The 22,585-nt window shown below is 41.2% G+C and overlaps 3 protein-coding genes across 3 annotated transcripts; 2 read left to right on the forward strand and 1 right to left on the reverse strand.

Moving 5' to 3' along the window:
• The first annotated feature begins 208 nt into the window (after positions 1–208).
• Positions 209–14,341, forward strand: LOC129586003 (chaoptin-like). Its single transcript, XM_055478977.1, has 8 exons — positions 209–485; positions 1,095–1,297; positions 2,776–3,581; positions 4,306–5,246; positions 5,944–6,456; positions 6,931–7,335; positions 9,074–9,854; positions 13,509–14,341. Exons 2-8 carry the CDS (start codon positions 1,095–1,097, stop codon positions 14,153–14,155), a joined length of 4,296 nt encoding a protein of 1,431 aa, XP_055334952.1. The 5' UTR covers positions 209–485; the 3' UTR covers positions 14,156–14,341.
• On the reverse strand, positions 10,720–13,123 carry LOC129586004 (trypsin-2-like). Its single transcript, XM_055478978.1, has 3 exons — positions 12,635–13,123; positions 11,766–11,982; positions 10,720–11,453 (listed from the first exon to the last, which is right to left on the reverse strand). The coding sequence occupies exons 1-3, from the start codon at positions 12,666–12,668 to the stop codon at positions 10,820–10,822; spliced, it is 885 nt and encodes a 294-aa protein (XP_055334953.1). The 5' UTR covers positions 12,669–13,123; the 3' UTR covers positions 10,720–10,819.
• A 345-nt stretch (positions 14,342–14,686) lies between the features above and the next one.
• Positions 14,687–16,180, forward strand: LOC129586069 (uncharacterized). Its single transcript, XM_055479067.1, has 2 exons — positions 14,687–15,012; positions 15,696–16,180. The coding sequence occupies exons 1-2, from the start codon at positions 14,908–14,910 to the stop codon at positions 15,909–15,911; spliced, it is 321 nt and encodes a 106-aa protein (XP_055335042.1). The 5' UTR covers positions 14,687–14,907; the 3' UTR covers positions 15,912–16,180.
• The last annotated feature ends 6,405 nt before the right edge of the window (positions 16,181–22,585 follow it).

The following is a 22,585-nucleotide window of genomic DNA, read 5'->3' on the forward strand; positions in this document are numbered from 1 at the left end:
GAGAGACGGATTTAAAAACTCAACCGCGTACGACTTTGTACGAGTACCTCGTATAATAAGTGACAAAATTTGCAGCTGAGCAGAGAAACACGAATAGACAGGAAAAAAACTACGCGTACGATTAATCCGCTGCAATTAAAATGCGTGACAAATAGGCGCCGTGTATTACTGACCTGTACACGCGGTGCAGCATGGCTGATGAAGCGAATCATGCCATGAGAAAACGGTTATGTAGTAGAGCGTTCTTCGCTGCCAGATCGAGGCCTTTCAAGATCAGAACAGTGTTGGCCAGCGATACAGTCATTAAGAATCCGACAAACGGCATCGAACGGATTTGTGTCGGAACAATAAGATTCGCATAGGTTTTGCTGGGGAAATTTGTTTTCCGTGTTTGGCGGACGCTGTGCACCCGATCAACGAGCGAAATGTGCGGAAGTCCGTGTGGTCAACGTGGTTGAGAGTCTGATCGTTATTCCTTCAACACGGTGAGAATAATTATTTTATCTGTTTAATTTCCTGTTTAGGTTTCTTAGTGTTTCTGCACTTTGTTAATGTTCGTTTATTTATTATTTAAAAGTTTTAAATATTTTGGCCATTCTTTCCATTACTTTTTTATTTTTTTGCATCATAATTTCATAAGTTTCAATTTTATTCTGTTTTTTTAGAGCGATTATTCACTTGCTCGTTTAGTCAGGAAATTAAATTCAACGATAAAAAATAAAAATTCGCCATATTAAAATTAAAATTAATTAATTTATTCATCTGGGTTGTTCGTTGTATCGAAGCGTACTCGTGCATAAAAAAGAAAAAAATATTTTTTTATAATGAGTGGGCAGTATTGCCAATAAAAATCTCGAGCAGTAAAAGTTTTCTATGTTTACCACGTGACATCTTTATGAAATTTAACAAAACAGTCGCCATTGTTGTTTTGCCAAGTAGGTTCACAAGCGTCGTAAACCGCGCCGGTTATTACATAATAATCATAATTAACGGGAAAATGTTGCGACTACACGCATGCGCGATAAAAAACCGTTTCTGCTCAGGCGAAAGTGTTGATGAGAAACCGGTAGGGTATTATTAATTTTGCGATGCAGATGGCGCGCGTCCGCCCGCGTCCGCACGCCGCACTGTGCGCCGGCGTCGTCCATCTGATTGGCCTACTTTGCCTGCCAACTGCACTACATGCTGCCGCGGAGGCGGTGGAGCGCTTTCGCTTGGATGACGTTATTCGAAGATCTGATCCTCTGGATTGCAAGCATCCCGCGGTGCGCTTCGAGGAGCCCTGCGATTGCTACAAGTACGTTAGAAAGAACTGACCGAGAAGATTTTTTTAATTTACACTCTACATTTTCTTGTAACTCTTTTCTTTTTTATTATTAAAATTCGTAATAATTTTTATCTTACATGCTTGACAGTGACAACGTTTTTTAATCGCAGATTTTTTCAGAATTTTTTCATCGAATTTCTGACTCATGTAGCATTCGTACGAGCAGTTTCCAGCCTTAATATTTATTTAAGGGGGGATCCATAAATTACGTACGCAGCGAACCAGGGAGGGAGGGGTCCAAAAAGCGTGACAAGCTGTGACGGCCTCGACGAACCCAGGGGGGAGGGGGTGGTCAGCTCCATATATTACGATTGAACGAACCAGGGGGGAGGGGTCAAGCAAATGTGACGGACCGCTACGAAGGGGGAGGGAGGGGTGAAAAAATCGTGGTTTTCTGCGTACGTAATTTATGGATGCCCCTTAAATGTGCTTCGTGCCGTAGAAATGCCCATAAATCGGCGATGCACGCAGCAACACTAATAGTGTATTAAGTTATCGAAGGAACCGTAGTGTAAGGGCGGTGCTGGGAGGCAAATTGAGTAACTGTTTATGATTTAAGACGATATTGGCCGCAAGAATAAATTAATCAACAATATTATCCATTTTTTTATCTTAGAAATACTACTCCAAACGAATAATTTTCAGCACGCAATAGACAGATAAAAATGTATATATGTAAGTCTGGTGCACGTGCTGCTTATAATAAACAAGAGCATTTCAGTAAAAGATTGTACGCAACATTATAGCGAGTTTTTTTATAGCGCAAACATTATAGCGTTACATTTGCGCAGCACTTTTATAAATTTATTCAACCATGATAGATTTTACGCAGTACTTTGTGTCTGGGATTTTTATTCTGAAATTATGCAAAATCTAATTAAGAGCGTTTCGCTTTAAATAAATTGGATTTTTTAATATATTTTCGATTCTTTGAACAGTTTGTTTCTTTTAGTTTCTTTTAGTCTTAATGGATACGTAAGTTTCCAGAGGAAGGTTTCAAATGTCACGTATTTGGCCATTTTCAGTCGTGATTACCGCATTTTAAACCGTGGAGTTGCTCCGAACTCGTCGTCCGAATATCACACTGCCGATAAAGCTGCTACGTAGAGCAAAGAAACGTAGTGCAATGGCTTTAAAAGGCTGGTAGACAATACAAAGGAACAATACGGACTTCAATTTTGCCAGCGTAATAACGAATTTGTAATGATACACCAAATTTTTTAGGTCTTTGCAAAGTAAGCCAAAATTAGGGCAAAAAAAGGATCAGGGAGTTCAAATACCGAATCTAAAAACTTTTTGTATACAGTAATCTTAGTGTAGTTATTATTTGTGTATTTATTCATTAAAACACTCTAGAGTCGTCATTGATTATTCGGTATTTACGTTATGAATTCTGTAAAACCCCACATTATACTGACTTGAGTAATTTATTCACTTGTATACAACAGGTTGCGCGATGTGACGCCGCTCACGGCTGTGATCCACTGCGACCGTGTGGCCTTCCGCTTCTTCCCGCCGCTCCCGCTGGACGTCCCCCTACATCTAGCTGTCTTCCGGCACACCGGTTATCAATCCCTCCCGCCGGAGCTCTTCACCGCCGGCTTCCGCCACGCCCACCTCACCGCCCTGGATCTCGCGCACAATGCTCTGCTTTCCCTCCCCAGCCACGCCTTCTCCGGGCTGGAAGACAGCCTCCTCTTCCTCAACCTCTCCAACAACAACCTCGGCTCCAGTTTCCAGCCGCAACTCGATCTCCCGGAACTAAAAACCTTAACCAACCTCCAGTTCCTGGATTTATCCGGAAACGGGATTAAGATCCTGTCGGACGGTTTCTTCCAGGGATTGCGCCAGCTCCGGGAAGTGTACTTCCGGGATAATGAACTCATGGATCTATCTGCGTTCGCCGGACGCGATTTGGCTGGACTGGAGGTTCTAGATGTGACCGGAAACCGGGTGTTCCGGGTGGAGTCCCGGAAGTTATCCCAATTAATCGGGTTGACGCGGCTGGTGTTGCGGGATAATTTTATCGGGCAGCTGGGAGGTGGAGCGTTCGCCGGGACAAAGTTGCGTAGTTTAGATTTGAGCGGTAACCGGTTGGCTTTCTTGGAGGATGACGTCATGGCGGGCGTGGAAAGCACTCTGGAGGAACTGGATGTGTCCGGGAATGCACTGCGGACCCTGCCGAATTTCAGTCAGTTGGGGAAATTGCGTATGTTGAACTTGTCGAATAACCAACTGGAAGATTTGGAAACCGGTATGTTAATCAAAATCATATCTAATTTACTTTTGTAATAATATCTTTTTACGCATTTACGTTTTTTTGAACGGCTGAACTGCGCATATTTCTTCATTGAATTATTTCTGTAACGGTTTCGTATTTTACTTGAATGATTTTAATAGCGGATGTGTCAATCAAAATATTCCAGCTAATTTTATAAGTTTATTGTCTTGCGTACCTTTTACGCGACTGGATTTTATATTTCTATCTTGATCCACTTATATTAAAATTACGGGTTTTCATGTGTTTTATTTGATAAAGTTTTGAATCGGTACGTTAATCAAATTATTGCTGCTAATTTTATAATAACTTTTTCTGTATTTAAGATTTTCTCAGGGACTGGATTATCTATCAGTATATTTATTTCTGGTTTAAACTACGTTATTCTAAATCACTGGTTTTAACTAATTCCACCTGGGAAATTTCGAAACCGGTATGTCAATAAAAATTAATTCTTACTACAAATTGAATTTTGACGTGTCCAGATTAAGCTTTCCAGAGTCAACAATAATCGTGTACGTCGTACGAGTAGATATCAACTAGCTAAGCAGAAAAATATGTTTAAACCCAGAACGTAGTATAACGGCTCAAAATGGCGACGATAAAGATTGGAATTATAGCCGATGGTTTCTTCATAAATTTGGAATTCTTAAGAAAATTTTTTTTCTACATATCCTGTAATAAGAAGGGTTTATTGCAGCGAAAGTGAACATACCATTATCTCTGCATATTTTGGACATTTCCGGCAACTTTTTCACCAGACTGTCCGTCAGTGATTTCTCCGCCCTTTCCGGATTAACGGAATTTTATCTTTCCCGCAATTTTCTCGGCGTTCTGCAAATTCAATCGGGCAACACTTTCCCGAATCTCAAAATCCTCGATCTCACCGCCACAAATATTTCCACATTATCTTCCAATTTTTGGACGGCATTCCCTAATATTACCGATTTGGAACTGAGCTACAACAATTTTCCTAGCGGATTTGCAGGGCAATCATCCAGTCTCCAACGGTTATCCTTACGGAAATGCAAAATTCAAAAACTGGATAAAAAATTCTTCGAAAATTTCCGTTTATCCAGTCTTGACCTTTCCGGCAATTTCCTGGACAATTTACCAAATCTTCCAACAAACATTTCGGATTTAAATTTATCATGGAATAAATTTATTGTAATTCCATCTCTAGCGCAGACTCCACTGATTAATCTGGATGTAAGCGGGAATTTTATTAACAACGTTTCTCTGGATAATCTTCCCATGGCGTCCCTGGTGACCTTTAACATTAGCCGCAATAAATTGGACACTTTGCCCTTATTAACGTCGGAAGAGCAGCACCGTGATTTCCTGGGCGACACACGCTCGATGCCGGCGCAGAATAGCGCCGTGACCTTTCCGTTGCAAATTCTTGATGCTTCGTTTAATCAGATTCAGAGTTTAGACCGTGTGTTGACCGGATGGTCACAATTGCGGAAATTGTATTTAGCCGGCAATCGGATCCAAATGATCACGAGCTTTTTTCTGAGTGACCTTTCCAATTTAGAAGAGGTGGATTTGGCGGGAAATGGGCTGAGTATGCTGGAGAATCGGACGTTTTTACGCTTAGCGAGTCTGCAACGGATTAATTTGCGGAACAACCAGATAAAGGTCATAATGTGTTTAGTTGATAAAGTGTAAACTGAATTAAAAAATACGACTTTTCATGATAAGCGATAAAACGGAATAAAACAGCATGCGCCGAGCGATAATAATAATGGATTATTATTCATTTTTTCTAATAATAATCGTTGTAATTTTGTTGTATTTGGTTTATTCGATTTATTGCAGTTTAAGTTTATAAATATTAGATTGTTCATACCTCGTATAGCGATACATGAAATCAGCTAGAAACGTGTTTAATTAGCAAGGAAACGATGCGCTATTGCGTTAGCTGGAATTATTCGGATATGGTGATAAGAGCAGCAGTCAAGTTACGTAGTGCACGGGCATTATACCCATTTTTCTGAACGCTGTTCGATCACGAACTTCGATCCTTAAGCGCAATCATAATTATGCGTTTAATTGCTGGACTAGGACTAGGAATACTTGATCTTTTTTTACAACATGTTTTTATGCACGCTGAAAGATCCAATTATGGCTTTAAATTCTAATTAAGTTTATTATTGATGCAATAATTAAAATAAGAAAACGCACTGACCGATTTACATTTATTGAATAAAAATTGTTATTTATTTTTGCAATAATAAATGACTGTTTCTTAAAACTTAATAAATAACTGGTTTTCAAAGCTGATTAAGCAAGTTTTTATGTGCATTACTTATTCTTTTGCGTTTCGCTTCCACAGGTATTCAATGGTTTCGCGTTCGATATGTTGACCAAACTACAACACCTTGACCTTTCGTCTAACCAACTCCAGTCGGTCCATCCCAAAAATCCCTTCGAAAAATTTCCCTCTTTAAAAACTGTAATTTTATCGGACAACAACCTGAAAGAATTCGCGCTTCGCGATTTTGTCGCTAACAGCAGCATCGTCCGTCTGATAATGGAACACTGTCACCTCCTCCGGCTTTCGATCGGCACCTTCGACAATATGGAGCATCTACGCGAGCTGCGATTAAACGACAATAATATCGCCGAAATGCAGGAAGGATTATTCAGCAGCACGCCGCAGCTGCAAATCATCGATCTGCAGCGAAACGATATCAGTTCCCTGTCGGAGAATGTGTTCCGGCAAATACGAAGGCTCGAGTTGCTGGATTTGGGATACAATAAACTGGAGAGTTTAAAAAGGAATACCTTCGCGAAGGAGAAAATCGACCGGTTGGAAAATCTGAATTTGGAAGGAAATCGGTTAACGGTGAAACACAATCGAGATTAGCTACTAATTTACCTCTGTTACATATGCAAATTTTAAGTAACTGCAAAAGCTCGCATTGACCGAATTTAGAAAGGCAATCAAATAATGGATTAATTATGATTAGATTGTTTATAATTTTTCAAAAAATATGGGTAAATAAACTGCATAATTGTAAAGTAACGAGAACGAAATTAAAAATTGAGGATTTAAAAAATATGTATAGAAATATCACAGTTACCTAATGATTATTTGTTATGAATAAATTTTAAATTAAATATCATTTTTTCCGTACTGCTTTAATTATGACAGTCAAATTTTCAATCGGCAGTGTTTCCTGATTTCTTAGGATTGTTAATTTTTCTGGGTGTAATTATTTTCACAATTATCTTTTTAATAAACTAAATATAATTATTTTTAAATTGATAAATTATTTTTTAGGCGGTTAAGAAATTCTGAGCCCCTTTATTGTTACAGGAAATCCCGATCAATGCCCTGTCTGACCAGGAATTCAACCTGATTTCGTTGAACCTAAAATCCAACAATATCGCAATCATCCCTTCCGGTTCCCTCATCAGCACCAAACACTTGAACATCGCGTTCAACCCATTAAAAGCCGACAGCATCCGGCTGCTGCTCTCCGAACCGAAGTTGACCTTTGCGCTGGACCTATCCGGTACCGGCTTGAGCGATCTGCCGCCGCTGCAACTGCAGTTTTTATCGGCACTGAACCTCTCGCATAACCGACTGACCAGCTGCGGCGATCCCGTGTCCTGGGATCGCGCGGCGCTGTTAACCGTCCTTGACCTTTCCTTCAACTGGATCTCCAGTATGCAAGAATCACAGTTAACGGTGGTCTTACCGAAACTGGCGTTTTTAAAGGTCAGTTGACAAATATTCCGCATCATGATGAAATCCTGCATACAAAAAAATAAATCATGCAAAATTGTCTGGTTGAGAACACAAAATGGTGCAGTACTAATAACGTGGCGCAATAACCAAGAGCTTAAATAATCTTATATACTTCGCTTTGCCCATTATTTTAATCAGTACCGCTTTAGGGATCAATATATTAATCACTTTTACTGCATAGATGCAGTGCTGGTCTTACTGCATAGATTGCAAACTGATAAGCTGCGTAGGCTGTATAGACACTGAATGGTAATGCATAGACTGCATTTCAGTCAGCCGTGGTTGTTCATGTAGCCGCCCGCCACAAAGGCTCTCAATTCGGTAAAGTGATTAATATATTGATCCCTAAAGCGGTACTGATTGAAATAATGGGCAAGGCGAAGTATATATTGACTGTGAGAATTTTGTTTATCGAAACCGCGTTTTTCCAGTTTTTGAAATTAGTTAATTCATCAGACAGACCGCAAGAAGCAAAAATAAAGAATATATAAACATTTTATCATAGGTAGAAAATCCAATGAATTTTCTGCATCCATTTTGAGAATGTGCTATAAAAATTACAAGATATGATGCTCATACGAAAGCTTTTTAATCGTTCGTGCCAAAGCGCTTCATGATAACAGCTCGTGTGAATGAAGAGAAACGTAGTGTACTGGCTTTATCTTATTGCAGAGTTCCGTGGCCCAGTGTTGATAGAGACAGTTAGTTATTGGAGGGATACTGTAAACAGAAGTACAATAATAATTATCAGAAAATTGTTTTCTTTTTAAATTCTAAAATATTGAAGGATAAAATCCGAAAGAAAAACATTTGAGTATTCAAATACTTATTCAAGTATTCAACAATTGAATAATAACTAGGAAACCGTTATAGGCACCCCCTAAAACTAAAACTTCAGTTTATTATAGGCACCCCTTTTAACACCCCGTTTATTATAGGCATCCTTTTTGATTTAATATATATCTGTATGTATGTACACACCACAAGGTCATCTTTCGCGGTAGTCAGATCATTCACTTTCTTCCAAGCCGTTTTGGACACCGTCTAATTTTCTCAGCCTGTAACACTTCGGCCAACCATTCCCTGTGAGCTGAGGCTTTCGCAATACAGAGCTCGCCGGCGATACTCCAGAGATCAGTTCAGCAATGTAGGAACACACCATCGGGCGGACCCCGGCAACTGAAGCTGGACAATCGGAAACACTGCGGTGACCGGATTCTGTTCGCCACCGTACAGCATAGGCAGCTGCAGTTGGACGTGCGGCGACAGCGGAGCATTCATACTGTTATACAGGCGAACATACTGTTGTACGGTACGGTGGCGAACAGAATCCGGTCACCGCAGTGTTTCAGAACTGTGTTCTGGGATGGCCTTTTGTGCGACAATACAAAATGGTTTGAGCCATACAGGGCCTGGATACATTCCATTCCTGCCGCGGATCATTCTGTATGCGCCTTATCTCCTCCGCATTTTTTGGAATATGTAAATGATATTCCGTTCAAAAAAATATTACACCTATTAATTCAAAAGGGGTGCCTATAATAAACGGGGGTTTTAGGGGGTGCCTATAAGGGTACCCTATTAAATATATTTATTTGCGTTTTGATCGATTGTTTAGTAAATGATTTCTAACAGAAAAAATTATAACGGCGACGTAATCCCGGTGACCTTTAGATTTAAATATTTTTTAATGTAGCTTGTTGTGTAGGTTCTGAATTTAAGCAACAACCTCTTACGCAACATCCGCGAGAACGACTTCGCCGGCCTGATCAACCTGGACACCCTGGACGTCTCCAACCAGCCGCGCCTGGAGACTTTCGACATCAGCAATTTCATGCAGCTACCACGTCTGCAATCGCTCTTCATCTACAACTACCCGCGTCTAATCAACTTCCCGTTGGAAGATATCTCCTACCAACCGCTCTTCCTCCGCACCCTCCACGTCGAAATCAAGAAACCCCTTCTCAAAGACGACCTTGACGGTTTCCTCACCCCCGGACTCCGGAGCCTCACCATCACCGGGAAGTCGCTCCGGGAGGTGTCCCCGCGGGCGTTCCGTTCCCTAAACCCGAGCACTATCTCCATGTCCTTTGAGAACACCTCCCTGGAGACCCTTCCGGCGGCGGCAGTGTTCGGGCGCTTCCCTAGGAATTCTATGGTGGACTTCCGGTTATCCGGGAGCCAGTTGGCCGGGATGGAGCTGGCGGGGCTGCTGCAGAACGCCGAGGTGGAGCGCGGGGCGTGGCTGGTTGAGGGGAACCAGCTGGATTGCACGTGCAATGTCAGTCTGTTGCAGCCAGTGTGGAGGAGTGTCCGGGAGGCGGGGCCGGGTGTTCCGAATGTGGTTTGTGATGCGCCAGCGGGATTTAGAGGGAAAAACGTCCTGTTTGTGGAGACAACGGAGGAGACGTGTGCGCAGATGACAGAGCCGACGGAAAGGTCACCGGTGATAAAGAATGCGGCGAACGGGAACCGCGCGTCGAAATCAGGTGAGCAAACTTAATACATTCTTACATTTTCGACATTAATTAATAACAAGTAAATGTTACAATTACTAACGGGCAATAACTGCGGCTGTTATTTTATTTTTGTTTAAGGATAACTTAACGGTTGCTAGTTTTAAATTACTCGTACATGCTTTAAATTATTCTGGATATACAGCATAACAGAATAAAAACCCTAAGTTTAACTTTAAACATTCTAAATTTAATGCACTATTACACGTCTGAGTTCGGTAAAAATACTGTTAGCTACTATAATTACTCACCGATAATCACTGTTATTTTTCGTTCAATAATAAATTTCGGTTTGTTATTAATTTTTTATGAGGATTTTCAAAATGCATAAAAATACACAACCAGGCAACAGTGAAGGAAATTGTAGTTAAATGGCTCTGGCATTCCAGGTAAAAGTGTGCCTATAAACCAGAATGAATCCGAGCAAAACATTTATTTGGTCTATCCACATAAATTTACAGTACAAAATATCGCCAGGTACATTTTTCCTCCAGAAACAAATAAATAAACAGATGCGACGGAATATTATTTTGACCATTATCTGTAGTAATTGGTTTATATTTTTTGTTCTTGTATTCAACAAAAAATTGCTCTCGGAATCAACATTGCAGCGGCGTAATTATGGTGACCTTTAAAATTTTCAATAATGAAAACGTTTTTAGGTAATAAATTAAAGCAACATTTTCTGAAGTTTTCCTTTTTTTAGAAAGGTTATCGTTCGTATCGTAATATAGAAGCTTTATCCTCTTATAAATTTTCTTTCTTAATTTTTAATGTATTTCCTAACTACTGCACTTGTGCGGCTGTGCCGTACATCTTGTTCACAGTATTATGTAAATTATTTTCTTTTACTTCACTTTAACTTTTTCTTTGTAAATTTTTGCATGCCCTTGTGCTAATTCTTGCCACCGGTAAAATGAACACGACAAACTGAGAAGTTAAACAGTAAACAATTCATCGTCACTAACATCCGGCGGCGAATTCTCCGCCATTGTTTTATAAATCCACTCTAAATAATACCCCACATCCACAAACACCGAGGGATAGTTCTTCTGCGCACACAACATAGCCCATGACACCAACCCTCCTAACACCTCTTCCCCCTCCCTACACCCCTCCTCCCCCTGACCACACCTCCAGGTCACCGGGCCCCCGCTATCCCCGCCGCAACTGGACTTCCCGGGAGCGGCGGCGCAGAACATCCCGGGCAACACCTTTCCGTTGTACGATTCCCAGCGGTTGCACTCCGCCGTGTCGACGATCTGCAGGTCTACCGCCCGCAGCCGGGTGCTGCCGGCACTCCCGTAGTAACCGCTCCCCCACCCGCTGACCGTCACCTTTCGGGAGGCGGTTGGACGGTCGGTGGGGGCGGGGAGGGGCAGGGGTTGGATGTAGGGGGTGAAGGTGATGGGGTGGCGCGTGCGCAGGAGGGCGATGTCGTCGGCGAAGGTGGCGCTGGTGTAGTTGGGGTGCGGGAGGATGGTGGAGATGGCGTAGTCGACGGCGTGTTTTTCCGCCACGGTGGTATCGTGCTGGCCGGCTCTGACTAAGAGGGCACCCGCTTCGAAGGCCCTGCGAAATTCAGTTCTGGCTTATATAGCAAAAATTGTTATAATAATAAAAAAAATATACTTTAAAAAATTTGAATACAAAACAGTTAAAAACATCCATAAATAAAAAATGAAAGAAAGTTTTATGAAGATTTTTATAAACTGGTAAAGGAAATGCTTTGGAAATAAAAATAAAAGATACAGACAGTTCAAAAAAAGTTGTATTAAATAGCCATGAATTGAGTCATTAAAATAAATTTTTACAAGATGCAACGCTACTTGTAAACGACTGGAACAAATACAGGATGCGCCCCTATTCTACGAATTTCCATACTGTTTTTCATCCGTGGCGCTATGCACGCAGTGTGCCGCTGTTAAAATCCAACGCTCTCCGATTATCACTCCGCCACATCCCCAAATAGGCGCGACATTGCCGTCGTTGTACACAAAAGGGAAGCGGATGTGTACTTGGTAGGGTCGGGACGCTTTCGCCACCACAGCGCCACCGACAATCCGGAATGTCGGCGAGGCGGCCGTTAACTGGAGGGCCGCTAAAAGTGCCGGTCATTAGCGACATTTTTTTAGCAAGTTGCTATACTTCGCTTTGCCCATTATTTTAATCAGTACCGCTTTAGGGATCAATATATTAATCACTTTTACTGCATAGATGCAGTGCTGGTCTTACTGCATAGATTGCACACTGATAAGCTGCGTAGGCTGCATAGACTGAATGGTAATGCATAGACTGCATTTCAGTCAGCCGTGGTTGTTCATGTAGCCGCCCGCCACAAAGGCTCTCAATTCGGTAAAGTGACTAATATATTGATCCCCACAGCGGTACTGATTGAAATAATGGGCAAGGCGAAGTATAATAATAAGAGACTTAAGAAATCTAAGAATCCTAAGCATATCCAAAGAATTTTAGGAAGTCATTAAGAAACCCATGAGAAACGTAAGAAACCATAAGAAAGCACGAGAAAAGAAATCGCACATTTGTTTGCAACACGAAAACCATAAAAACATAAGAAAATTTGAAAATTTTTAGAAATCTAAGAAGTCAAAGAAATCTGAAAAACTTAAGAATACATAAGAAAGTATAATGAAAACATAAAAAGGCTTAAGAATACACAAGAAACCTACGAAACCTAAGGATCCTTAGAATGCATGAGAAACTTAGGGAATCTAAGAAACATCAATGCGTACCCGACAAAACGACAACAACGGATAATACAGACATTTCCGGTTCCGATATGCGACATCCGCCGATACTCGCGCCAGCTACGAAGTCCAACGCAGCGTGTGCATCGTGACAGTAATTGCGGCTTTAAGTAGGGTAACCAGTCTAGTGTTTTGTGGTTGTTATTTCCGTATCCGGCATTCCGTGTTTCACACGCTAAGTTGCATTGTGGGAATCAGCCGATAAGCAGCGATACCGGCGGAGAATAGACAGATTGTTTCGGAAAACGGAGGTTTTATGTGTTTATCATACGTCCGATAATGTTTACCTTGCGGTATTTATACGCTGAATTATTACACGGCTGATCAAAAATTAATAGAAATAGTTATTTGCTAATATGTGACGAAACAAGTGAGCAAGCAAAAACCTAGAATACTGCTAAGTTGTATGTATAAAAAAATTCGGAAAAGCTTGAACAACCGTTTACAGCTTCAACAAAACAACAGAAAAGGACGAAACAAATTCCGATCTTTTACCAAGATCATATCGTTTTTTTAGAAACTATCATTAACGGAATACTAATTGTAAAAAACCATGAAAGAAACATATCGGTAAAATTATTAAGCTGTTAAATAACAAAATGTTGAAAATACATTTATTATAAAATAAATTTTCAAGGTCCGTAAACAAAATTTAAAAAATTTTGATTCCAAAATATAAATGTTTTAAAAACATTTTTACAAATATTTTTAATTTTAAAGATGTAGTTTTTTTTAATATTTTATAAACATATATTTGCGAAATATTTTCAAAAAATTATTACAGTAACGTATCAAGCGAGCGAATATAATTGTGTTTCCAGGCTGTTAATTATTTTTTTTACAATTTTACAATTTTTAGGCGGCAATCGCGACGATCGTCGACACTTTCAGCCGAGCGTCACCGAGCCGGAGATCATCTTCGAGGTGACCAGCCCCGCCTCCACCACTCCGGCCCCTCCCACCTACCGCATGGAGGGCATGATCGCCGGCATCATTCTGGCTACCCTCCTCTTAACCGGCGCCATCATCCTAGCCATCGTCTGCTGGAACCGCCGGGAGAAACAGCGGCGCCGGGCCCTCCTTCTCCAATCCTCCCGCCACGGCTTAGCCTGCGAGTCGCAGTACGCCGTCTTCTCCAACCCCGACATCGTGGCCCACCCCACCTGGTACCCCCCGCCCAAACCGGTGTTCGTCGTCCCGCTGTCCCCTAGCTTCGACCCCCACGGGGTGGCGGGCGGTGCGCTGTACCTGGCGCCGGACAGCGTCAGCAGCGCCCCCTCGGTGGACTATACCGTGGAGCTGGGGGAGCCGACCAGTGAGTCGGAATTCGGGGTGATCGACGCCGGGGAAGTGGAGATGGATAGTCGGATTACGTACTCGTATATGGAGGCCGGGGACACGACGGATGAGGGGCCGTATAGTGAGGATTACTTCCCGGATGATGATAGTGTGGAGGCGTCGTACAGGCAGGAACAAGCCTATACGCGACGTTACCAAATGCCATAAAACATTTTATATCGATTACCAATGTCGGTTGTATGTTCATGTAAAACTAACGATTCTTGCGTGTAGAGTTTCCTATGGTGACCTTTAGTCCTTTACTGCTCGTAGATGTTGAACTGACCATTCTGTGATAACTGTGTTGTGGGTTTGATACTCGTGTAATTTTAATGGAGGTAGTAATTAACAACATTACCGGTAAATTGTTGGTTCCATTCGCGTACTGCGTGTGCACATTATTGCGGACGTTGCAGTGCATTAATTACGATACGCCTATATGCCGGTATAAGTACTCTAATTTCCAAGCGGCGGTGATCGCCGAGCCGGTTGTTATACCAACATGTACGCGCGATACTTTCTTTTACATTTAAACGTATACAAGCGTGTAGTTGCTGTTTGGCAGTTTGTTTGTGAAATGTGATAAGGATCATTTGTTGATTATCGCCCATGTGAATCTTCAGCGGCCAAGGCGCAAAACCGCGGACCCGGCTGCAGTTGCAGTAAGTACCATACGTTGATCCGGCTGACTTCCGGTAGACTGGTAATACATCCACCGCCACATTAACGGTTGGTTAGTCGCTCTGGAAAGCCCTGCGTAGACAGAGTCATTAAAAGATCAATTTGCCGACAATTTCAAATTCATCAAGCAGTAACGCTTATGTGCAGACTGCAGAATAATTTTCATTGAGCTTGACAAGTCTGTTGTCTGTTCGAAACGGGATTTGTTAAACGTATATTCAACGCGTAAAACCACAATAATGCGACTGATGTTGTGTGCCTTGTTAGCGGCAGTCCTGTTGATACTCCCGCATCCGATGGCATCCCTTCCTTTGTCGCGACAAGTGCGCGATGTTGTGGACACGGTAGGCATTAATTACGTCTTCTACAACATGATCATGACGTCCATAGCTTGGTAATTTTAATTACGTGCATCGTGCACCATAGGAGATTTTTCTTGCGTATTCTTCCAATATTCAAAACTGTTTTCCGCGAGGGCGCTCTTCGATAGCACGGATACATATAAATAAGTTATTTTATTCCCGTATATAAAATTAAAACGTTTCGTACAATATGAGCTGCAGTGCTGATGTAATCGGAATGCGCTTTTCTCCGGACGTGCGATTTCTAACAAGGCGATTTGAACATTATGCAATATTGATGCTTAATGATTTCCTTGTTACCGGTAAATAAGAACAATAATTTGAAAATATTCATTCTTTTATTTTTTTTAATTTAGTTGTTATCACGGAAATTTACCATTTAAACTTTAATTTTCGCACCGGTAATGGATAAAATGTTGCACTCTGTACTTAATAATTTTGACGTTGTTTTACAACCACCTCAATTTTTGCTTAAGTACAGAGTACTGCAACATAGCAGCTGGGCAAAATTGTATAAAAATAATTGAATCAGGGACAAAATTGGTAAGTGTCCTGCTGACCGTGTTGTCAAATCTGCGCTGCTAAGCTAACATGTGAAAAAATTAATTTAAATGTAGCTAGAATCACTAAATTATGTCTAATGTGTACGACGTGCTGGTAAACAGGTGAAAAACGTGTACCAGACGGTGGCGAAGGGGACGAAGGCCGTCTTCCACGACATGATCGGCAACAGTCACGTGGCGGCCGAGAGCTACCGGCAGGCGGCCGACGCCAGCCAGCGCGTGGCGCCCTCCTTCCAGGACATCTTTGTCAACCAGCACAAGACCCCCATCCCCGTCCTGCCGCCCACTCAGCCGACGCCCGCCTGGGAAGCCCACTAGCGCGCTTCGACACTGTACTGCAATGTACTTCCTGTACTGCTTGACATAGAATATACTGTCTAATCTTTTGGAATCAAGCTGCCTACAAAAAATTTAGTTGTGGTGAAACTTTACTATATTGTATGTATTCCGCCGTTTTATTGCAATCCGATCGTGTTGTATTATCCCTACATTATAGTCCCTTCAGTTGCCTTATTGTACCGCCTTACTGCAGTTGCTTTATCGGTACACAAAATTTCGGAAGAGATATCAGTAAAGGTATAATATTATACAGAGTCGGAATATTATTAGTGTTTACCAGCGCAGGCTTTTTGTTACGTTAATAGGCAATTGCCTGAATAAAAATTATACAGAGTAGTCTAGATATCGTAGTGCAGCGGCATTTCCATTTCACTACACTATAGGGCTGAATTCTGCCTAGCTCTTAATATAGTTAAAGCAATTCGTATTTACTCTGCGCATTGAGCAAGGGTGAACTTTTTTTCATTGGGCATGACCACAGTTCCAGCAAAAAAGAAGTAGAAAATCCATTTGTTTTAAGATATTTCGGCGACTGGGAATCCCTGTACACGAATTTAATTAATGCATAAAAAAAGCTGTTACATTGGTCAAAATAGCGTTGAATCGTTTTATGTTGTTGATAACTTTATAATAATTATGAAGCAATAATTATAGGAAACCGTTACAGGCACCCCCTTAAACCCCGCTTGTTATAGACACCCCTTTGCGTACCCTGTTTATTATATGCACCCATTTTTGGTAATACGGTACTTATACGTACATAGTACTACATTGTACGAGTATATGACCCGAGCCGTTCAAGCTCTGGAGCCTTCCCTTAGGTACAAAAAAATTTTACGAATGTGTGCACTATAGAGAAAACGAAAAGAACGGCTCTGGAGCTCGCATATGTTCACTCATAGCCGACAAAACCAGTGTCCATCTCGCATCAGCCTTGCAGCTCGGGCCACGCCCTCGAAGTTCCCCTGAAAAGGGAAAGCAGAGATTTTAAAAATCACTTTCGTGTTAACGCTTGGAGTAATTAATTCTCTATGCCGAAATTGTGGTGTTGCCTAACACCGGAGCACTGACATGTGCTCCGGTGTCGCCACATGTCCAACTGCAGCAACACTTAGCTTGCTGCACGGTGCGGTCACTGTATAAATCCAATTGTCGAGCTTCTGTTGCCGGAGTCCAACCAGTGCGGCCCGATGGTTTTTGTTCTACATTGCTGAAACGATCTCTGTAGTATCACCTGCGAATACCGTATTCACAAAAGCCGCGGCTCAAAAGTCTTACCAGCTGAGAAAATCCAAGGTGATAACGGCTTGGAAGGAAACTATTCGTACAGACTGAGCTGAATAACGCGAAAGATGGCCTTGCAGAATAATTTATGGTACAGTACGTATAAGCTTTCTAAACCTTCAAAGCAAAATTGGACATCTTAATATCTGGGCATTATTATGGAACAATTTATTATTTGATAAATGCGGAAGTCATATATTTTTCTTTTTAGCCTTATTTCCACAAAACCCTAACTGCGACGAAACTGAAGTGCACTTGTAATTTTGCAGGTTATATTTACCGCTGAAGAATGACCACATTTTGGGAAGGGTTTTTAACTGCAGATCCCGCTAACGCTTTTTTAACTAAGCAGATTTTGCGTATAAAATGGCTATGCTGTTCTTTCGTTTGCAAGAGGGGTTGGTAAAGAGGTACTTTTCGTATTCGACTGCATACCCGTATTTTACAAGATAATTATTAGCTGTAGAAATAAGTACACAGAGTGGTGATGAACCTTCAATAAGTATCATGGTACGAGTACTAACTATGCACCAGAACAAAACGGCATTTACAAAAGAAACACTTCCTCTATGCTATCCTGATCGGGGATCGTACCCATGACTCACAAATCGCGTTTCCCCGTTGTACTTGCATAGATATTCGCTGTTTAAAAAACACGTTTGCCCGCTTTTGCCCAGTTGAAGTCGCTATGCCGTTTCCAACCGTTTCCACTATCTTTTTAGTACCGTCTCCATAAGGTCCGTAAATTTCGAAGACTGCCGCAACAAAATCGTATCTTGTTTGCATCCAAGTGTGTTTCGCTAGTTTCTTCCTTTCAGCGAGTTCGGCTGCTGTGCCGGCGTTCACGGAAGTGCGCTCGATATAGGAGGCCGCCAGCGTATCCACGCAGGTAACGTCTATGGCCAGCGGTTTTCCGCGCGCCCACGGTATTAGTGTGATCAGAGTACACAGAGTTCATATATCAATTATCGGCGGCCTGTGTTTAGTGAGGTACAGAGTACGAGTACCTTGAGTTTTACTAAGCTTAACCCGTCGATAACCTTTCCATCGAATACAATCCTTTGTATGGAATGTTTTGTACCTTAATACTTCGCTCATAGGAATTTACTTTCTAGCAGTGTCATTTGCCTTTAATAATGCGATTTTCAGAGCGACTTGCCAGGGCATTTTTGACACCAGGCAGCATTAGAAGTAGCCAGTTATCTGAAGCTTGCTGGAATTTTGTGCCAACATACATCCGGCAGAATCTCCTAAGGGATGACATAACGGCTTAACGTTCAGTAGGCACTAAGCAGTATCGCTTGCGTGTCTGGCACAATTAATTGCCTGAGGATGTCCTAGTTCCTTAAATTGAAATATCACGAAACATCATCGATGTGGAAATGATTTCTGATGATGAAAAAAATGGAAGTCATTTCGTATAATGTTTCATCATTTCGTATAATACGAGGAGGAGCTACCTTGGCCCGATCAAAGGCATACGCACGACCGTAAACCGATCACTGCTTTCATGTGTGTGCAGCAGCCTGCGAAGCAGCCCGTAAATACTTATGTAATTTAATCAGATGTTAGTTATCCGATTCGAACGCCCTTTCTCCTTTGTCTCTTTTGAAACTTTTCAACTAAATATTTCAAAATTTTGGAAAAAAAAGGACACTTACAGGTATTTTTATATTTTTCTGCAAGTGGACCACGTGAGGTTTTCGTAAATGCAGGCTAGCGTTGTTGTTGGCTGCGCCATGTCTGCGAGAAATTCCACCATCCAAAAGTTTCTTGGTTTACAATGGAATAGCTCCTAAAAATGCCTACAAATTTCTGCTTTCTTAATATTTTAAACATTGGTTGGAACTTGGAAAGTTTAAAAAAGGGTGCAATAGCACGGGGTGTAAAAGGTTGAATGATCGGCAGATGTGCGTGCTGCTGAGTCGTTGACTCCCGTACGCTGCCATCCTTGGGCGGCCAGCCGTGATACATAACATTAACCACGTGGCTCAGCGTTTACATGCACGGGCACAGTGATCGCCTTTATGGTCAGGCATACGCCTTTGATCGGGCCAAGGTAGATCCTCCTCGTACTGAAGGGAGTGAAGTACTACGGTATCACAATAATTATCAGTAGGTTCCACTAATCAACTGCCGGAATATAGCAGTACTGTAGCGATGCGTACGTAAAACGATGGTTTTATTCTACTTTTATTCGCTTGTACATTCTAGAACTTTCTTTTTTGTGTGCATAGGTTTTCTTATGTATACATAAATGCGCTTCGCGCCTATAAGTCCGTGCTTGGCGATACTTTGGGAATCAGTTCTCGCGTTATCAATTTGGCAGGTTAAGAGTTTATAATAAATTATCGTTGAGATTCAGTTTCTCGTTCGCGTAGATTCGTGGATTTAGCTATGTCACATAAAGATATTAGCTCACACTTTGTCGTTGTGTAAGGTCGGTAGGATAGATTATTGCGATAATTATTCCTATCGTACTGGTCTCTCCGTCACCATTAACGTTGATACTGGTAGCCATAAGCCAGTGCAAAAAAATTTCGTTCTCGCAATAATACATTTTAAACATGCGTTTAATTCCTCGTCCAAAGCTTCCAGAGTTGCCAATTACGAGGATTCCGGCGGTGATGTCTTCGTGTTTCGACGCAGACTGACAATATACACTAACGGATCGAAGAGCGCCTGAACGGAGTGCAGAAAGGAACAAGTTTCAAAAACAATTGTCGCCGGTCGTGCATTGAAATGCCACATTAGAAAACATATTTGTAAAGGTAGCCAACACACCAGAATACTAAAGCATGTCAGTGTTAGCACAAGAAACGGCTTCACTCGGTCTTTGGGTCCCTGGTTTCTACCCGGATGAGGCTGATGAAACGGAGCAGCGGGGAAGTTTGTAGGGATTGAATTTACGGTCGCTGCACCAACTCCAGGCTTTCTGACTTTTTTCTTGTACCATCGCTTCTTTGCCAAGACTGCATATATGACAGTGATACTCAATATGGGGATGAGACGATCAACGATGTTTTCGGCACGGTTCCAGTCGAGCATAACACCTGTGCAAAACAGTATTACAGGCTTTGCAAAACGTTCTTTTAATCAAGTGCAATTACTGTTAATATCCGTTACTTTATTTATTAGTGTCATTTTTGTTACGGATTTTTATTTCGTTTTCAGAATTTCGAGAATTAAAGTTTGGAACGTCAAAGGTCGTCCCTAGGCTGTGGACGTAATATCGAAACTAACGTTGCTAACACTTATTCGCTTACTGTATTACTACATTACTACAGTAACGACTTGTACTATACAAAATACTGGACATATGAAGTTTTATGTACGGTACATGTATAAAAAAATTTCAGCCACATTTAATTTTCCGAAGTACGAGCTAAATACGTTAGCGGCACGCATAATGTGGCTGGTTTAATGTTTTTACTTTTTTTACAAAATGAATGAGCCAGCGTATTTATGTTTCATGTTTTGTGCTTTCTTATGTTTCATTCTTATATTCTCTTTTTTAAAGCTAAAGATAACATCAGAATGAAACATAAGAATAAAACATAAGGAAACACAAAACAGGAAAAATAAGAAGGGTGAGACTATAGGCACCCCTTTCACCCCCGTTTGCTATAGGCACCCCCTTTTCCACCCTTTTTTACTATGGGCACCCCTTTTCAGTTAGATAATTCTCGCACCCCCTTTTTTTTCGAACTATAGGCACCTATTTATAATTTTTTTCCCAGGGGACTGACAAAGATTTTTGAACGTCTTTTTTGTTGCACAAATTTTGTTTTGACGATTTGCCATAAGTAGAAATCAGGGATTCACATAAGAAGGTGCACTAAACACTATCCGACAATGGGCCGGTTTGGCTGGTCCACGAGCATATGTAGATCGAATGCGTACGGCATCGTCCACGCGGACGACAATATCCCAAATATCCCAGGCTTTCAAATCGTCTGACTACGAATGTGTGTCTTTGTGTGTCTTTTTAATACTGTTAGAAAGTAGCTTAAAATGCGGAAAAGGCCGGGTAACTGTCCTTAAAGTTATTTTCTTGAGTAGCGTTTGTGTAGACGAGGTCAATTTCGGATCGCGGATTATCTTCGAATGGGATACGGATGGGACACTTCTCACAGAGCTGTCGGACATTATTACTACAAAGCCGTCTCTGTTGCAGAACTCATATATTACGAACTCATACAAGAAAAATTTTTGTTGCAGATAGCGCAAGGACTTTCTGAAAGTCCTCTAAGGTCAAGAAAATTGAATCTCAAAACATAGCATCAGACAATAAGGGGGTCCCTATAGCTTTCGCACTCGACGGAGTGCAGGGATTAATTAAACGAAAAGGGGGGCCTATAGACTAAGTGGGTGCGAAAGGGGGCGCCTATAGATAACGGGGGTGAAAGGGGGTGCCTATAGCCATTTCCAAATAAGAAACTAAAAAAAATAAAACATAAGAATCAAGCATAAGTAAGAAAACATAAGAACAGAAGAAACCTCAGAAAACATAAGAAAACGTCATCTAAGCTGTATTATAGTGTTGGGTAGTAAAAGTCCTTGCCAATATACTTATTTTTACTATCTGCTTTTGGAAGTTTACTTATTTTTACTTAGTATTCAAAATTTTTCGGGACTTTTACTTACTTTTACTTACTATTTCAATTTTTCCAAGGACATTTACTTACTAAATTAAAGTAAATTTACTAAATAAATATAATTTAGCATTGACAGTTTCGAAATGCCCTAGTTTCAGAGCGCAACAGACTACTGAAAATAGTGCAGATAAATTTCTTATGCATTAATCGAGCTATACAGGTGCATACTGAACAGTAAATATTGCTGCTTTTTAGGGCGGCAGGCTGGCAGCCGACTACTGCGCACTCTCACTTTACCTGCGAGTGGCGGCTCCTGCCACGCCAGTTTTACGTAACGCTCATAAAACAAATTAGTAAATAATTTAGTAAATGATTTTTATTTATTCAACGCTGAACCTTAATATTTACTTACTTTTTACTATTCCGGCAGCACATTTACTTACTTTTACTTACTTTGTTTCCAAAACCTTACTATTTACTACACTTTTAATATTAGGCGGACTTTTACTAAGTAAATGGCCGTTATTTAATTTTATTTAGTAGCACAACACTACTGTATTAGCCTGCATAACCCAAGTTACGTAATCCAGGTTTGAGTAATCCAAATCCAAGTGTCAGTAATTCAAATCAGAATCCAAATTACAGCGCGGGCTAAATTAATGGTTCGCCATTCACGCAATCTTATGATGGCTAAATAATACGTACCGTAAAACAGCCGGCAATCAGGATTTGATTCGGGTCGATAATAGTACAGCAGTTCCACGATGAATG

The sequence above is a fragment of the Paramacrobiotus metropolitanus genome, unplaced genomic scaffold, assembly GCF_019649055.1.
Source record: "Paramacrobiotus metropolitanus isolate TYO unplaced genomic scaffold, Prichtersi_v1.0 Parri_scaffold0000019, whole genome shotgun sequence".
NCBI classification, from domain to species: domain Eukaryota; kingdom Metazoa; phylum Tardigrada; class Eutardigrada; order Parachela; family Macrobiotidae; genus Paramacrobiotus; species Paramacrobiotus metropolitanus.

Bases quoted from the DNA above. Each gene is read 5' to 3' on its own strand.
- LOC129586004 (XM_055478978.1), bottom strand. From the start codon at position 12,668: ATGTCTGTATTATCCGTTGTTGTCGTTTTGTCGG. The intron at 11,983-12,634 runs GTACGCATTGAT...CGGCACTTTTAG, and splicing joins CGTTGTTGTCGTTTTGTCGG to CGGCCCTCCAGTTAACGGCC. The intron at 11,454-11,765 runs GTATGGAAATTC...TGAATTTCGCAG, and splicing joins AGCGCCACGGATGAAAAACA to GGCCTTCGAAGCGGGTGCCC.
- LOC129586003 (XM_055478977.1), top strand. From the start codon at position 1,095: ATGGCGCGCGTCCGCCCGCGTCCGCACGCCGCACTGTGCGCCGGCGTC. The intron at 3,582-4,305 runs GTATGTTAATCA...GGTTTATTGCAG, and splicing joins ACTGGAAGATTTGGAAACCG to CGAAAGTGAACATACCATTA. The intron at 7,336-9,073 runs GTCAGTTGACAA...CTTGTTGTGTAG, and splicing joins CGAAACTGGCGTTTTTAAAG to GTTCTGAATTTAAGCAACAA.
- LOC129586069 (XM_055479067.1), top strand. From the start codon at position 14,908: ATGCGACTGATGTTGTGTGCCTTGTTAGCGGCAGTCCTGTTGATACTC. The intron at 15,013-15,695 runs GTAGGCATTAAT...GCTGGTAAACAG, and splicing joins TGCGCGATGTTGTGGACACG to GTGAAAAACGTGTACCAGAC.